This window comes from Dictyostelium discoideum (genome assembly GCF_000004695.1).
Source record: "Dictyostelium discoideum AX4 chromosome 2 chromosome, whole genome shotgun sequence".
NCBI lineage: Eukaryota > Evosea > Eumycetozoa > Dictyosteliales > Dictyosteliaceae > Dictyostelium > Dictyostelium discoideum.
The window spans coordinates 5,407,306-5,424,805 of record NC_007088.5 but is presented as its reverse complement, the minus strand read 5'-3'; the positions used below and the strand labels follow the sequence as shown (position 1 = coordinate 5,424,805).

The window sequence follows — 17,500 nt, the reverse complement described above, 5'->3', positions numbered from 1 at the left end:
AGTGCTGGTTTCTACGTTCACATCGCTATGGATTTAACTCAAGAAGGTAATATCCTCAGAAATTGGGAAGTCCTCGATAACAAAACTATCAATACCTTCAAAGCTCTTCCAAAAGGTTCTGTAGATCCAACCATTGAAATGATGATTTCTGGTGCTATCGCTTTATCTGAAGGTGCTCGTGCTGGTGCTTTTGTTCTCGGTAGATTCTTATCTTCAAAACCAAATGCTGCTAAACTTTAAAAAAAAAAATAATAATAAATAATAAATAATAAATAAATAAATTATGTTTTAATAAAAAAAAAAAAAAAAATATTTATATAAATCTAAAGATTTAAAAATTTACAAATCTGTGATATAAAATTTAAATAAAATAAAAATAGAAAAAAAAAAAAAAAAAAAAAAATAAGAAACGAAATTTTAAACTATTTATTCTTTCTTTTTTATTTGTTACTAGTTTAATTTTTGTTGTTAAAATTCTTGTTATTATTACCAATGTTATTGAAATTTCTTTTTCTTGGTGGACTTGGGCTTTGTTTATTATTACTGTCATTATTATTATTATTATTATTAGGATAATTATTATTATTACTGTTGGTTTTATTTTGGTACCCATTATTAAAATGATTACTATTATTAATATTATTATTATTATTATTATTATTATTATTATTATTATTATTATTATTATTATTATTATTATTATTATTTGTATTATTGTTATTATAATTATTATTTCTTCTATCACCACTGTGTGATCTACTTCTACTTCTTCCTCTACTGTGAGATCTGCTTCTTTTTTTATCATTATTATAAGTTCTTCGATTATTTTCAAATTCTTCATTGTTATTAAAATTATTATCATCTCTATAATTATTATTATTATTATTATTATTTATGCCATTAAAGTCTACATCTCTTCCATTATTACTACTGTTATTATTGTTATTATTATTATTATTAAATCTATTATTATTATTATTGTAATTTCTATCGTTATTATTTCTTTTATTGAAATTAATATTGTGACGATTATTGTTACTATATCTATCACCATTATTTCTATCATTATCATTTCCATTATAAAATTCTCTATTTCTGTCAGAGTTATTATAGTCACGGTTATTATTACTATTATTAATATTATTTCTATTATAGTTATTATTATTTTGGTAATTATTGTTGTTATTATTTCTAAAATTATTTCTATTATTTCTTCCATCTCTAAATCTTTCAATACTACGTGATCTACTACGATCTCTTTGTTGAGAATAATTGACACCATTATCAGTATTATTGCCATTGGTGTCATTTAAATTATGATTGTTGACGTTATTATTGCTGTTTAAATTATTACCATTGTTGGAATTATAAGAATCCCTTTGATTATCTCTTTGACTGTCTCTTTGACTATCTCTTTGACTGTCTCTTTGACTATCTCTTTGACTATCTCTTTGACTATCTCTTTGACTATCTCTTTGAGTATCTCTTTGAGTATCTCTTTGAGTATCTCTTTGGGTATCTCTATGATCTCTTTGGGTATCTCTTTGATTGTCTCGATGATGATGGTAGTGATCTCTTTGGTGATCTCTTTGGTTATGATAGTGATTATTATGGTGATGTGGTTGATGATTGTGGTGATGGGGATGACGGTGATTATTATAGTTATCTCTGTATTGTTGATGGGAATGATGATGATAATTGAAATGATGATTATGATAAAGATTATGATTGAAATGATTGCTACCATATCTATCTCTTTGGTAGTTATCCCTATCAATTGACCCATTTACATATTCAACTGTCAATGAATGCCCATCAAACTAATTTATAATTTAATTTAAAAATAAAAATAAAGTAATTAATATATATATATATTTTTGGGAAGAAACCAATTTTTTTTTTTTTTTTTTTTTACATACAGATTTTAAATCTAAAGCTTTTAATGCTTTAGAAGCTTGATCAATAGTTTCAAATTCAACAAAACAAAAATTTTTAACCATCTGTACTCTATTTACATTACCATAAGGTGAACACCAATCGGCAATATCATTAGTTGTAGTTTTTGAAACATTATAATTTACAATGAATATAGCACGACTTGGTTTAACTTCTTCTGATTCTTCTTTCTTTTTACTATTAAAAATTATTATTATTATTATTATTATTATTATTATTATTATTATTATTATTATTATTATTATTATTATTATTATTATTATTATTATTATTATTATTATTATTATTATTATTATTATTATTATTATTATTAATAAATAAACAGAATTATTATTAAAATGTTTGATAATCTATTCAAAATGATAATTACCTTTCACTTTTTGCAATTTGAACAGTTAAACTCTTATTTAGGAATTCTTTTCTATGTAATTCTTTTACAACTATATCGGGATCATTTGTAGAGACTATAACGAAAGCATAACCATTCTTTATATCAACTTTTTCAATTGATTTTACATAGTTTTTGAATAGATTTTCAATATCTTTTACAATAGTATCTCTTGGTAAATTTCCTACAAAAATGGTTTCTTTAGTATCACTACCACTTGAAAGACTACCACTACCACTACTATTGCCACTACTTTTATCACTCAAATTACTTCTACTTCTACTTCTACTTTCACTTCTACTTCTACTATTACTATTACTTCTTTTATTATTTTTATTAATATTGTTATTATTTTTATTATTGTTGTTGTTATCATCATCAAACTTTGAATTGTTGTTGTTGTCATTGTCTTTATCATTTTTGTTGTTATTATTACTATTATTTTCAATTTCATCATACTTTGAAAATGGTGATGATCTATTATTGTTATCTGCATCATCTGGTCTATTATTATTATTGTTGTTGTTACTATTATCGTTTTCATTGTTTTTTAATTTATTTTGATTATCATTTTGTTGATTATCTTCAACTTCAGTTGTTCCATTTTTAGAACCCATTTTTTTATGTTTTTTATTTTATTTGGTTATAGTTTTTATTTTATTTATTATCAACTTGATTATTTTGTATAGTTATTTTTTTTTTTTTAAAAAAAAAAAAATAAATAAAGTTTTTAACACAATGGATTTTAAAAAAAAAAAAAAAAAAATTAAAAGACAATAAAAAAAAAAAAAAAAAAAATTTATTTTTATTGTAATTAAATCTTAAAAAAAAAAATTAAAAAAAAAAAAAAAAAAAAAAAATAAAAATAAAATAAAAAAAGTTTTTAATTTTTTTTTTTTTTTTTTTTTCATTTTTTTAATTTTTTATTTTTTATTTTTTTATTTTTATAAACAACCAACTTAAACTAAACCTCTTTTTTTTTAATATTATTATTATTATTATTATTATTATTTTGTCATATTTATTAACACATCTTCCAAATGGGTGGGCTATTGATCAAGCAATTGTCCACTGAAGAAGATAGAGTTGTAGTTATACGTTTTGGCCATGATTATAATCCGGAATGTATGAAACAAGATGATATTTTAGCATCAATTGCAGAGAAAGTTAAAAATATGGCTGTAATTTATGTGGTAAGTATAATTATTTCACCTTTTAATTTTAGAATTTTCAAAAATGATTTTTGAATTATATGTATAAAAATTTTATGAATTAAAATAAAATAAATTAAAAAATAATAATAAAAATAAAATAAACTTTATCATGGGAATGGTGTGTATTCTGTGTGAATTTTTTTCATTTGTTTTTAATTATTTTTATAATTTTTAACTGACTTTCTAACTTTAATTAAAACTTTAATAATAATTTTTAAAAAAAAAAAAATAAAATATTTTTTTTAAAAAAAAAAAAAAACTTTTAGGTTGATATTACAGAAGTCCCAGATTTAAATTCAATGTATGAGTTATATGACGATTGCCCAACTATGTTTTTTTATAGAAATAAACATATTATGGTCGATTTAGGTACTGGTAATAATAATAAAAGTAAGTACCAAAAAACCAAAAAACCAAAAAAAAAAAAAAAAAATTGGTAACTAACTTTTTATTTTATATTATTAAAAAAAAAAAAAAAAAAAAAAAATTTAAAAAAAAAGTTAATTGGGCACTAACAAATAAACAAGATATGATTGATATCATTGAGACTGTTTATAAAGGTGCTAGAAAAGGAAAAGGTCTTGTTAATTCCCCAAGAGATTTTTCACCCCAATATAAATTTTTAAAAAAAAAAAAAAAAAAAAAAAACAAAAAAAAACAAAAAAAAAAAATTAAAAAAATAAAAAAAAAAATAAAAAATAATTAAAAAAATATGAAAAAACATTGGCTTTAAATTCAAATTCAATTTAAATTTAAATTTACTGGAGTGGGTTAATTAAAAATGGAATTATTATAATCTATTTTTTTATTTTTCTTTTTCACATTTTTTTTTTATTTTATTTTTTTTTCATTCCAAATCATTCCAAATTGAAATCTTTAAAATATAAAAATATTTAAAATAAACCCCTCATCCAAAAAAAAAAAAAAAAAATTCATAGAAGTAATTAATATCACCAGTAGTAACATATATTCTATTCCTATGATTTTATGCCAAGTTGTAAAGTGAAAAAAAATTATTTTGGAGATAGAATGAGATACTTAAAAAATATCTTTTTTTTTTTAAAACATTTAAATTTATTTTTTATTTAATTTTTTTTTTAAAAACATTTTCCAAATTAGTTTTTTTTTTTTTTTTTTTTGATTTTTTTTTTGATTTTTTTTTCACTTTAATTTTTCAAAAGTCAAATTTGATTTCTCTTGTTCTTTAACTTAATTGGGACCCTTGGTTAACCATAAAAAAAAAAAAAAATAAAATAAAATAAAAAATAAAATAAAAAATAAAATAAAATAATTTTAATTTGAAAAAAATTTTCAAATTTCCCATTTTTTAAATTTCAATATAAATTATTATTTTTTTTTTTTTTTTTTTTTTTTATATATTAAACCTTCATTAGTAAAATTAACATTACTAAAAAAAAAAAAAAAAAAAATTAAAGATTAGAAAATACAATAAATATATATCTATATATTTATAATTAAATACAAATAATAAAATAAAAAGTAAAATCTATTGTCATAATATTAATGATTGTCGCTTTGTGTAGATAAAAAAAAAAAAGGTAATTAATATTTTTATAATAATCATAAAAAAAAAAATTAAAAAAAAAAAATCATCATTTTGTGTGGTATAAATTATATAAATTTAGAAAATAGATAAATGTGTATTATTGGTAAATAATCAATATTTGTTTTTTCTTGATTTGTTTTTTTTTTCTTTTTTTTTTTTTTTCAATGCACCCAAAATAATAACAATTCCATTAATAAAAAAAAAAAAAAAAAAACACACAAAATTCTATTATTAAATTTTTTTTTTTTTGGGAGTTGATAATATTATTATAATAAACCACAAAAATAACAACATACCAACTTGGTATGATAAATTTATGTAATATTAAAAAAAAAAAAAAAAAAAACAAATTACAAAATACAAAATACAAAATACAAATTACATTTCGCTCCTATATCAACCATGATAACCACACAATAAAAAAAATTTGATTAATATCTTGTTTTTTTTTTTTTTTTTTTCAATTTCCTAAATTGGGGAATGTTGAATATCCACCAAAAAAAAAAAAAAAAACACCACACCCACACTCACGCAAAGGGGGAATGGTTTTGGTTTCAAATTTTATTTTCAATTTTTTTTTTTTTTTTTTTTTTTTTTTTTTTTTTTCTTTTGGGAGGAATGGGGTTATTACCATGGGTGGCATACCACTTGAATAAAAAAAAAAATAAAAAAAAATATTTAAAAAAAATATTAAAAAAAAACAAAATTTAATAATTATTTATTTTTTTTTTTTTTTTATATTTTTTAATTCAATTTCAAAATTTAATTAAAATCAAAATTTTGAAATTTACCAAATAATATTTTTTTCTTTTTAAATATAAATAAATCATTCAAGAACATAAACACAAACACACACTCCTACCACACATAAAGACATTACACACAAAAATTCACACACAGAATATTACACAAACTTTTTATTTATACAAATATATTTATACAGTAAAGTATTTTAACTGCACTATTTATTTTATATAACTATAATTTAATTGTAAATAATCTCATTTAAAAACTGCTATTGTTGTTTTAATAACTATTTTTTTTTTTTTTTTAATTTTTATGGAAAAAAATAAAAATAATAATAAAATAAATCAAAATCCTTTTTTTTTTTCTTTTTTTTTTTTTTTTTTTTTTTTAAAATAATACTTCATTCTGCAAAAATAAAATAAATCAATCCCATTATTTAAATTAATTCTGATAATTTTTGGATTCATAACGAAATTTAATAAAAATTTTAAAAAAATCAGTTAGAATAAAAAAAAACAAAAAAAAAAATAAAAATAAAAAATTTCAGACTAAGAGCAAAAAAAAACATTAAACTAAAACATATATAAATTAAAAATAAAAATAAAAATAAAAATAAAAATAAAAAAATTAAAAATAAAAATAAAAATTAAAAATAAAATTAAAATAATCTAAAACAATAAAGATATTTTAGTTAGAATTATAAAATATTTAAATATTTATTTATTTCAAAAATAATAACCATTAAAAAAAAAAAAAAAAAAAAAAAAAAAAATAACATATATACTCATATTCAATTTCAAATTCAATTTCATTCATTGTTGTCATTTATAGTAAAAATTACAAAAATAATTACAAATAAAATCTCAAAAAAAAAAAAAAAAAAACTTGTGATTAATCAATTTATAATTTTTTTTTTTTTTAATTTTAAAAGAAAATAAATATATATATATAAAAAAAAAAAAAATGGCATTTCTTTTAAATTACAACTTTCAAATTCAGTCAAAAAATTTAAATACACATGGAGTTTTTAATCCTGGTCAACAAAATAACCAACAAAATAATCAACATAGATCGCCACCAAGAAAACATGTCTTGAGCCATTTCGATGACTCTTTCCCATTAGAATCTCATACCATTACTAGAACTTCTTCTCTTAAAGATGAGGATGATTTCAAATATGGCCATCGTCCAACCTATGACCAAGACGACCAATTAATATTCGTAATTGACGATCTTTAATAATAATAATAATAATAATAATAATAATAATAATAATAATAATAATAATAATAATAATAATAATAATAATAATAATAATAATAATAATAATAACAAAAATAATAATTGTAAAAACCTTTTTCTTTGTATAAAAAAAAAAAAAAAAAAAAAAAAAAAAAAAAAAAAAATATAATGATAAGATAATTAATAATAATGACATTATTACTTTTCCTTATAAATTATAAGAAAAATATATCGATTTAACAATATGGAAATCATTATTATAATACACAAATAATTAAAGAATATACCAATCCTATCAGTAAAAAAAAAAAAAAAAAACCAAGAAAAAAAAAAAAAGAGGAAAAAAAAAAAAAATCAACTAAAGAAGTGCTCATAACTTTTTTTTTTTTAAAAAACTCTTTTTCTTTGTATAAAAAAAAAAACTTTCAAAATAAATTCATTGTAGATATTATATTAAATTTAAAAAAAGGTTTTTTGTTTTTTTTTTTTTGTTTTTTTTTTTTTAATATCAGGATTATTTAATTTTAAAAATCAAATAAAAGAAAAAGAAAAGAAACCATTATATTTAGAGTCAGTTTTGGTAAAATTAAATTATTTAAGGATTAGGTATTCTGTTATGGTAATGGCTGAGTGAATGTTCCCTTTCAAATTTTTGTATTTTTGAGTGAAGTCCTATCAATTTTATTATTTAATGTTTTTTTAATGTGTAGTTAAATTAATAGTTTAATTATTAAATGTTTATTATTTTTTTCATTTTAATTAAAAAAAATTTTTGTTGTTATTTAATGAAAAATTGTGGGGCGATCAAAAAAAAACAAAAAAAACAAAAAAACATTAACATGTCAGGTTGGCTCAGTTGGTAGAGCGTAGGTCTCATAATCCTAAGGTCCAGAGTTCGATCCTCTGACTTGACATTTTTTTTTAAAAGCACACGCACCATTTTAAGAACTTCCTATTTTCAATAATTGCTCCAAGAACGTTTAAAATGGAGAAGAAAAACTCTCATGCTCTACTCTACTTAGTAAATGGTACAGAATATCTATTTTGGAATAAATAAAAAAAGCAAAATATAAAACTAACTTTCAAATGATCCAATCAAACAATTATAATAAGTTAATTTGCAAAATTTTTTTAACCCAAAACCAGTGCCCCAAACAATCTCATTTGACAACTCATATAATTAATTACAATTTTATATTTGATATATGTAATTTATTTAATTTTAAACTCCATCATATTAAAAAACAGGATGTTTTGGTTTTAATTATCAGCCATCTTAATTTGTATAATTGAGAATAAAATAAAAAATAAAAAAATAAATGCAAAAAAAATGGTCTCTAAATGAGCCCCGGTAGCTCATTGTTCAATTTCACCTTCCTTTTTCTTAACCTATGGAGTTGTTGTTGTTGAAGCCGGTGTCTTATTAATTTGTTGGTTGTTTATATAATGTGATTTAATCTGAAAATCTCTTAAATTTATCCTAATAAAATTAAAAAGAAAAGTTTATTTTGTCCCAGTCCAAACATAGCTCCCACTTCCAAAAAATTTTAAAATTTAAATCAAAATTGGATATTTTAATTATAACTGGATATTTATAAAAAAAAAAAATAAAATAAAAATATTAATTATAACAAAACTGTATTTTAAAATTAAAAATAATAATTGAATTGCCTGATAAATAAAATATAAACTAAACAATGATTAACTAATGTTAATAAAAATATATAACATTTTTTTATAATACCAAATAATAGTTTATTAAAGTATAATAAAAAAATTATTATTAAAGATTTCTTTTATAATTTTTTAATTAAATATTTTTTTTATTTTATTTTTTTATTTTATTTTATTTTTATTTTTATTTTATTTTTATTTTTATTTAAAATCAATTAAAACTTCATCAACAGAAACGACTTGACCAGGTTTAACATTGATTGATTTAATTTCACAATCTTTTGGAGCTCTGAGAACATTTTGCATTTTCATTGCTTCAACGATACAAAGTTCTTGACCAAGGACAACTTTATCACCTACATTAACGGCCAAAGAGAGGATAGTACCAGGCATTGGTGAGATTAAAGAGTTTGAAGAGTCAACAGTTTTTTTAACTGGCATGTATTGGCAGAGTAAATCTTCTTCTGGAGATAAAACGGTGACTGGAATCTTTGAACCATGGAATTGAAGGGTGTAGGATGTGGAAGTTTTATCGTGAATTTGGAAACGATGAGAGATACCACCAATGTTTAATTTGATAAATTGTGGAGTTGCATCGACTAAATTTAATTCAAATTCCTTAATGACTTGACCATCTTTCTCTTGATCGATGAATTGAACCATGAATCTTGAGGAATCATCACCATTGGCACCATTGGCAGCGGCGTCAGTTTCAGAATTATCGAGTGGATAGAAATGAATGGAGTGACGAACATTTTCAACCTTGGCAATGTAAAGAATATCTGGTGAAATGGAAGAGGTACGATTTGTATTTGAAGAGTTTGTCAAATTTTTGTGTTGTTCAACAAAACGTAAGAAAACTGCACAAATTGAGAGTTGTTCGATTTGTTTTGGAGAGAATTTATAACCTTGGAAACCTTCTGGATACTCCTTTGGAATGAAATCGGTAGTGACATTACCATCGACGAAATCCTTATTCTCCATGACATCACGAAGGAAGGCGACATTATGATTGACACCTTTGATGTAGTATTCATCGAGAGCTCTCTTCATTTTGGTGATAACATTCTTTCTGTTCTCACCATAGGTAATGAGTTTACTAATGAGTGGATCATAGTAAGTTGAGATTTCAGCGCCTTCAAAGATACCACCATCGATACGAATACCTGGACCACTTGGACGAATGTATTTCTTAACACGACCAATTGATGGAAGGAAATTACGATATGGATCCTCGGCATAGACACGACTTTCCATTGCCCAACCGTGAATTTTAATATCAGATTGTTTAATCTTTAATTTCTCACCATAGGCAATACGAATCATATGTTCGACGAGATCTTGTTTAGTGATTTCCTCAGTGATTGGATGTTCGACTTGAAGACGAGTATTCATCTCTAAAAAGTAGAAACTCTTGTCATGATCAACCAAAAACTCTACGGTACCTGCACTTTTGTAACCTACGGCTTTGCAGAGGGCGGCAGCTTCTTTACCCATTTTAGTACGTGTCTCTTCATCCATGAATGGTGATGGTGCCTCTTCGATAACCTTTTGATTACGACGTTGAATTGAACAATCACGTTCTGGGAAATAAAGTGCATTTTCACCATCAGAGAGTACTTGAATCTCAATGTGTCTTCCGTGTTCAATGTATTTCTCAATCAACATTCTATCATCACCAAATGAAGATTTTGCCTCTTGTTTTGAGAGACGGAAACCAATTTTAACGTCCTCATCATTTCTACAAACTCTCATACCTTTACCACCACCACCTGCTGATGCTTTAACCATAACTGGATAACCAATCTCGTTGGCAATCTTTATAACATGATCCATACCATCGACTTCTCCAATGTAACCTGGTACAACACTAACACCTGCCTCTTTGGCAATACGTTTTGATTCGATCTTATCTCCTAATGCATGCATAGCATATGATCCTGGTCCAATGAATGTTACACCAATATTCTCCAACTCTTTTACAAATCTTGAATTCTCTGATAAAAATCCATAACCTGGATGTACTGCTTGTGCACCTGTCATCTTAATTGCCTCTACAATTGCATCAATATTCAAATATGATTCTGATGTTGGTGCTGGTCCAACACAAATTGCTTCATCTGCCATATTTACATGTTTAGCATTCTTATCAACATCACTATGAATTGCTACTGTTTTAATACCCATCTTTTTACATGTTTCCATAACTCTACATGCAATTTCACCTCTATTTGCAATTAAAATCTTTTCAAACATCTATAATTATAAATAATAATAATAATAAAAAAAAAAAAAAATAAATAAAAATTATTATTATTTGTATAAATTATTATTTATTAATTATAATTATAATTATTTTAAATTAATTTATTAATTTATTTTATAATTTTTTTTTTTTTATTTTATTTTATTTTATTTTTTTTTTTTTTTTTTTTTTTTTTTTTTTCAGCTGATCATCAATACTGACAACCAATTGATGAAATAATAATGATAATAATAATAATAATAATTAATAATAAAAACCTACATAGTTTGCACTAGATGAGTGAAAACTTCTAATGCTTGACCATCCAACTGGTTTTGAAATTACAGATTGAACTTTAAATAATCTGTTCATTTTTTTTGTATTTATTTATCAATATTAAAAAAAAAAAAAAATGATGATAAAATTGTTAAAATGAAATTTAAAAAATTTAAAAAAAAAAGTGAAAAAAAAAAAATAAAAAAAAAAAATAAAATGTAAAAAAAATAAAAAAAAAAAAAAAAAAAAATTTGATTTCCAAAGTCAATAAAATATAAAAAATTTTGATTTTCAAAGTCAATAAAATATAAATTTTTTTTTTTTTTTGAAAATAAAGATTAAACAGATTATTTATTTATTTATTTATTATTACTTTTAAAATTATATTTCTATTTTTATTTTTATTTTTATTTTTTTTCTTTTGTCAACATAAAAACACTTCAATACTACCAATGACCACGCCAAATTAATCGCAAAAAAAAAATAAAAAAAAAAAAAATAAAATAAAAAAATAAAAAAAAAAATTTTTTGTTTTGGATTTTTTTTTTTTTTATTTTAAAAATTGTCAAACCACATATTCGACGCACTATTAAAAATAAATAAAAAAAATAATTTATAATGATCAAGTCTATATTAATTATAAATAATCATGGTAAACCAAGATTAATTAAATTTTATGAACATTATGTAAGTGTTATTTTTTTATTTTCTCATAAATTGTCAGATATATATATACTAAAAAAACCAATATTTAATAGAGTGAAGAAAAACAACAACAAATTATTAGAGAATTATTTTTATTAGTATCAAAGAGAACAGAAAGATCATGTAATTTTTTAGAAATTGGTAATAATTCAAATATATTTGATAAAGATACAAAAATCATTTATCGTCATTATGCTACATTATTTTTTATATTTTGCGTTGATTCATCTGAAAGTGAATTATCAATAATTGATTTAATCCAAACTTTTGTTGAATCTTTAGATAAATGTAATTATTTATTTATTTATTATTATTATTATTATTATTAAAATTTTAATACCCCCCCCCCCCCCCCCTCATATACTTACATACATACATACATATTAATTTCATTTTAAAATTAAATTAAATTAAATTAAATCAATTCAATTACAATCCAATTGCAATTGCAATTCAATTATAATTCAATTCAATTAACAATTCAATATAATTTTTACAAATCAATTTAATCAAAAATATTATTATTATTATTATTATTATGAAATTTTTATAAATATTAATAGGTTTTGAAAATGTTTGTGAATTAGATCTCATTTTTCACATTGATAAAGTACACTATATTTTAGATGAAATGGTAATGGGTGGTTTGGTATTAGAGACCAATCCAACTATTATATTTTCAAATTATGAAATTCAAAATAAATTAGAAAAAGCTGAAAATCCTTTACTCTCTGGTTTAGCTGGTGTAATGCAAACTATTAAACCAAATAAATAATTTTTTAAAAAAAAAAATACTAAAAATAAAATAATGCCAATCATATAAAAAATTAAGAAAGAAAAAAAAAATAAAAATTAAATAATAGTAGTAATAAGATTCTCACTCTTTGTAAATAATAATAACTAATATAAATAATAAATGGAAATAATAAATGAAATTATTAAAAGTAAATAATAAATAAATAATAATTTTTTTTTTTTTTTTTTTTAATAAATATAAGATTTTATATTTTGAATACTTTTTTTTTTATTTTTTTTTTTTATTTATATATGTACTTTATGATATTATATTAAATAAATAACTATATCATTTTTTTATTTTTATTTTTATTTTTTTTTTTATTTTTTTTTTTTTTTTTGGTTCAAGACTTCTTTTTTTTTTTTTTTTTTTTTTTTTTTTTTGATTTTATAAATAATCATTACCACTTATTAAATCATCTTGTTCATTCATTAATCGTTCTTCTTCATCTAATAAACCTTTTTGATCATCGGCTTCTAATTTTTTATTTACAGCTCTTTTTACAATGATAGTGATAAAAGTGATTGAAACAACCATTAGTACACCAGATATAACATACATTATAATTTTTCCTTTTTCCATTGGAGATTCTCCATTACCAACATCTGATAACGTTCTAAGAGATGAACCAACATATACAAAGAATGAACAACCTGGTATCATACCAATGCCACTGCAAATTAAATAATGCCAAAAGTTTACTTTGGTCACTGATAATGTATAATTTAGAATACTCTCTGGCACAATTGGTGTTAATCTAAGTAATAATACAATCTTCCAACCTTCTTGTCCAATCGCTTGATCAACTGCTACCAATTTTCTATTCTTTTCAATTCTTTTTGAAATTCTTTTTCTAAGTACATATCTACCCAAGAAAAATGCTACTACTCCACCTAAAATTGATGCAGTCCATACAAATAATATACCAAATCCTATTCCAAAGGTCATACCACCAACTATTTTTTTAAAAAATAAAAAAAATATATATTAATATATTTATATATATATATATGTTAATAAAAAAACATTATTATTATTATTATTATTATTATTATTATTATTATTATTATTATTATTATTATTATTATTATTATTATTATTATTATTATTATTATTATTATTATTTTTTTTTTTTTTTTATACATACTAATTGTTGGAATTGTAACTGGTATTAAAAATATAATTAATAACATAAATATACCAACATAAAGTAAACCTCCTAAAACAATACCAAATTTACCAACAAATTCTTGAAGAGCAGATAAATGACTTTGAATTTTAAATTTGAAAATTGCCAACATAAATAAAGTTATAATACATACTAAAACAAATAATTTCACCCAAGTTAACCAAGTACTGGTTTTAATTTGATGTATTACAAAGTTTATAAAATATCGGAATCTTTCTTTTGCTGTAACCTTTTCTACAAATGAACTTGATGAAGTTGATAATAATCCCATACGACCAATACCACCACCACCACTTCCTTTTAAACTATTTTTTATGATATTATTATTTTCGTTATTTACAATCTCTTCAAAATTTAAGAATTTTGGAACACTATTACCATTACCATTACCACCGCCATTATTATTTTCATTAATTGATTGATTACCATTTTGAATTAATTCATAATGTGTATCTTGTAATTTTATTTTAATTGGTGGGCTTGAACTACCATCACTCGCGCCATTAATTGATTGACCACCTTCTCTAAATAAATCTTCATCTTCAAATGATTTATAACTATTATATGAATTTCTTTTATTTTTATTTTTACTAGCGCTATTATTATTATTATTAGGTGTGGTATCACTTTTATTTTCTAAATGAGTGAATTTTGGTGTTTGATTTGTATTTTCATTTATACTCTTAAAGAATTTACTATTAAATGGTGGTGATATTAAATTATTATTTGTTTCTTTACTTGGTGATGAACTTAATTCATCGGTTGATGTATTTATTATTTGATGTTCTTCTTGGTAAATATTATCATTTGATGATGTTGATAAATTTGTCATTACTAATGATCGTTTAAACAAGTTTTTTTTTTTTTATTATATATTTTTTTTTTTTCTATAAAGTTTCTTTTTTTTTTTTAATGTATAGATTTTTTTTTTTTTTTTTTTTTTTTTTTTTTTTTTCTTTAAAGTTGATTTTTTTTTTTTTTTTATTTTTTATAAGTGTAATTATTATAATTTTAAAAAAAAAAAAATTTTAAGGAAAAAAAAAAAAGATTATCTATTTATCTGTTTATCTGTTTTATACTATTGTTACAAAACTTCAAAATGAATTTATTTTATATATATATATATATAGATGCTTGTGTTGTATTTGTATATACAGCGATATTCTATATTCTATATTTTGTTATTGTTAATATTATGTGTGGGTGTTGAAAGTGTTAGTAAAGTTGTTGAAATTTTAAAAAATTATTTTGTTGTATTAAAAAATATAAAAAAAATAAAAAAAAAAAACAAAACAAAAAAAACAAATTAAATAAAAATAAAAATAAAAATAAAAATTAAGATAAAAAACAAAACACAAAAAAAAAAAATATATAAAAGGAAACACACTCACACTTCTTTATTATTTTTATTTTATTTTTAATTTTGTTTTGTTTTTATTTAAAAATTTTTACTAAAAATTATTTTCCAATCTATATTTGTTTAAACGTTGATTTTGGTATTATTATTTTTATTTTATTCAAACTGTTTTTAAAATGATGAAATTATTATATTAATTTAAAAAAAAAAAATTCTTATGAAATTTTTACTAAAAAAAAAAAAAAAAAAACCAAAAAAAAGTGTCTTATTTTTGGTGAAACCTGGGGACACGAAAAATTAAAAAAAACAAAAAAAAAAGAAAAAATTTAGATATTTATTTTCTTAAAATAAATTATTCTTCAGAATGCGAGTGGTGTGCACGCAACGTGGTTTTTTTTTCCAATTATTTTTTTTGTTCCAATTATTTGATTAGTTTTTATTTTTTACCTTTTTTTTTTATTTATAACACTCGTTCTGATTTTTTTTTTTTTTTAATATTTATTATTTATTAAATATTATTGGTAAGTTAAAAAAAAAAAAAAAAAAAAAGAATAAAAAGTAAAAATTAAAAAAAAAAAAGAAAAAAAAAAAAAGAAAATAAAAAAAAAAAGAAATTAAAAAATTATTCAGTTTTTGAAAAACAAACTGTCGATGTCAGTTTTTTATTTTTTTTAAATAATATTATTTGAGATAAAAAAAAAAAAAAAAAGCCCCTGGCCCACTAAAAGAGAATATTGAAAAAGGGAATTTTTTTAAAAAATTTATTATTTACAAGTTTCTGAAATTTAATAACAAATAATAAAACAAAATCCCTTACCATTTTTATATATTTTCAATTGGCCTCACTTTTTATTATTTTTTTATTTTTGATTACCCAAAAATAGTTAAAAGTGACATAATCTAAAAACACTCCAAAGAAAAATAAAAAAAATATAAAAAAATTAATAAAAATATTTTAATATTAAAATTTAAACACTTTGAATAGGCTTGAAATCAACCACCCAAATAATCAATAAGATAATCATTAACAATCTTTTTTTTTTTTTTTTAAAAAAAAAATAAATATTATTAATCAAACAATGAAAAAAAAAAAAAATAAAAAAAAAAAAAAATAAAATTAAAAAATTATAAAATTATAAATAAATAACATTAACTTTTTTAATATAATTAATAGATTAACTTTAAGATTTTTTATTAAAAAGATATCTTTTTAATTGTATCTTTTTTTTGATTTTTTTTTTTTTTTTTTTTAAAAAAAAGCAAATAATATATTTGGTAATAATTTAAAAATAGTTAAAGATTTTATTTAGATTTTTTTTTAAAAAAAAAAAAAAAAAAATAATAATAAATAGTTTATTCTTGTGGGAGAAATAATATATATATTTTTTTTTTTTATTTTTTATTTATTTATTTATAAAACTTTGTAAAATTTTATTCCCATTGAATTATATTTTTATCTTTATCAGCAGATATAAAAATATTTGCTAATGGTGACCAAGAACAACAACAAACTGAAGAACCATTATTATGAACTTTTGTTAAAACTTTAACGGTTTTACCATTTGTAGCATCCCAAATACAAATTGAACCATCGATTGAACCTGATGCAATATAACGACCATCTGGAGACCAAGAAGCTTTAGTCCAATTTAGACCATTACGATATTCTGGATCCTTAAAGGTTCTAATTGTATCAAAGGTACGTATATCGATGATCTTTAGGGTATGATCACGAGAGTTTGTAAGGATTTGATTGGTATTTGTGGGTGAATTTGTGATTGAAGTGATTTGACCCTCGTGAATCGATGAGAGTACTTGAGTTGGTTCACCAGCGTTTGAATCCCAAAATCTGACACTATGATCGACATGACCACTAGCTAAATGAGTGCCACTACCACCTAGGATCACCAAATCATTACAACTTGAGAAACAAAAGATGGTACGTGTACAATAACCCTTTTGAAGATCCCACAATTTGATAGTACGATCATGACTGCCCGTGACCACACGATTCGAGTTTATGAATTTACCCGTATACACCTTACCAATATGGCCAGTCAATGTGTGTCTTGAACGACCCAATTCCGTATTCCAAAGACGTGCTGAATTATCATTACTCGTGCCCAATATCGATTCATCATTTG

The 17,500-nt window shown here is 21.1% G+C and overlaps 8 protein-coding genes and 1 non-coding gene across 9 annotated transcripts in view; 5 read left to right on the top strand and 4 right to left on the bottom strand.

The window, feature by feature from the left end:
• DDB_G0275359 (hypothetical protein) overlaps window positions 1–240 on the top strand; it is a gene marked incomplete at both ends in the record, with an annotated part of 1,389 nt that extends 1,149 nt beyond the window's left edge. The window contains one exon of the mRNA XM_638588.1: window positions 1–240. This exon is cut by the window's left edge and continues 1,149 nt beyond it. Coding sequence (XP_643680.1) covers window positions 1–240 — 240 coding nt within the window.
• Window positions 241–455: 215 nt separating this feature from the next.
• DDB_G0275409 (RNA-binding region RNP-1 domain-containing protein) lies at window positions 456–2,961 on the bottom strand (the record flags this gene model as incomplete). Its single annotated transcript, XM_001134599.1, has 3 exons — window positions 456–1,820; window positions 1,920–2,133; window positions 2,327–2,961. 3 exons carry the CDS (start codon window positions 2,959–2,961, stop codon window positions 456–458), a joined length of 2,214 nt encoding a protein of 737 aa, XP_001134599.1.
• Window positions 2,962–3,356: 395 nt separating this feature from the next.
• On the top strand, window positions 3,357–4,180 carry txnl4a (thioredoxin-like U5 small nuclear ribonucleoprotein; the record flags this gene model as incomplete). Its single annotated transcript, XM_638586.4, is given in 3 exon segments — window positions 3,357–3,537; window positions 3,825–3,948; window positions 4,059–4,180. Coding segments are annotated over 3 exon segments (427 nt in total), but the record flags the coding sequence as incomplete, so codon positions are not given.
• A 2,655-nt stretch (window positions 4,181–6,835) lies between these two features.
• Window positions 6,836–7,111, top strand: DDB_G0275357 (hypothetical protein; the record flags this gene model as incomplete). Its single annotated transcript, XM_638585.1, has 1 exon — window positions 6,836–7,111. The coding sequence occupies one exon, from the start codon at window positions 6,836–6,838 to the stop codon at window positions 7,109–7,111; it is 276 nt and encodes a 91-aa protein (XP_643677.1).
• An 844-nt stretch (window positions 7,112–7,955) lies between these two features.
• On the top strand, window positions 7,956–8,028 carry tRNA-Met-CAU-7. Its single transcript has one exon. It is a non-coding gene; the product is annotated as a tRNA-Met (tRNA).
• A 961-nt stretch (window positions 8,029–8,989) lies between these two features.
• On the bottom strand, window positions 8,990–11,405 carry pccA (propionyl-CoA carboxylase; the record flags this gene model as incomplete). Its single annotated transcript, XM_638584.1, has 2 exons — window positions 8,990–11,044; window positions 11,316–11,405. The coding sequence occupies 2 exons, from the start codon at window positions 11,403–11,405 to the stop codon at window positions 8,990–8,992; spliced, it is 2,145 nt and encodes a 714-aa protein (XP_643676.1).
• Window positions 11,406–11,927: 522 nt separating this feature from the next.
• On the top strand, window positions 11,928–12,789 carry ap3s1 (sigma adaptin; the record flags this gene model as incomplete). Its single annotated transcript, XM_638583.1, has 3 exons — window positions 11,928–11,996; window positions 12,068–12,302; window positions 12,578–12,789. The coding sequence occupies 3 exons, from the start codon at window positions 11,928–11,930 to the stop codon at window positions 12,787–12,789; spliced, it is 516 nt and encodes a 171-aa protein (XP_643675.1).
• Window positions 12,790–13,197: 408 nt separating this feature from the next.
• DDB_G0275353 (hypothetical protein) lies at window positions 13,198–14,831 on the bottom strand (the record flags this gene model as incomplete). The annotated part of the gene is made up of 2 exons (XM_638582.2): window positions 13,198–13,766; window positions 13,958–14,831. The coding sequence occupies 2 exons, from the start codon at window positions 14,829–14,831 to the stop codon at window positions 13,198–13,200; spliced, it is 1,443 nt and encodes a 480-aa protein (XP_643674.2).
• Window positions 14,832–16,787: 1,956 nt separating this feature from the next.
• Window positions 16,788–17,500, bottom strand: part of tipD (autophagy protein 16) — a gene marked incomplete at both ends in the record, with an annotated part of 1,916 nt that continues 1,203 nt past the window's right edge. Inside the window, one exon of the mRNA XM_638581.1 lies at window positions 16,788–17,500. This exon is cut by the window's right edge and continues 472 nt beyond it. Within this exon, the coding sequence (XP_643673.1) occupies window positions 16,788–17,500 (713 nt within the window).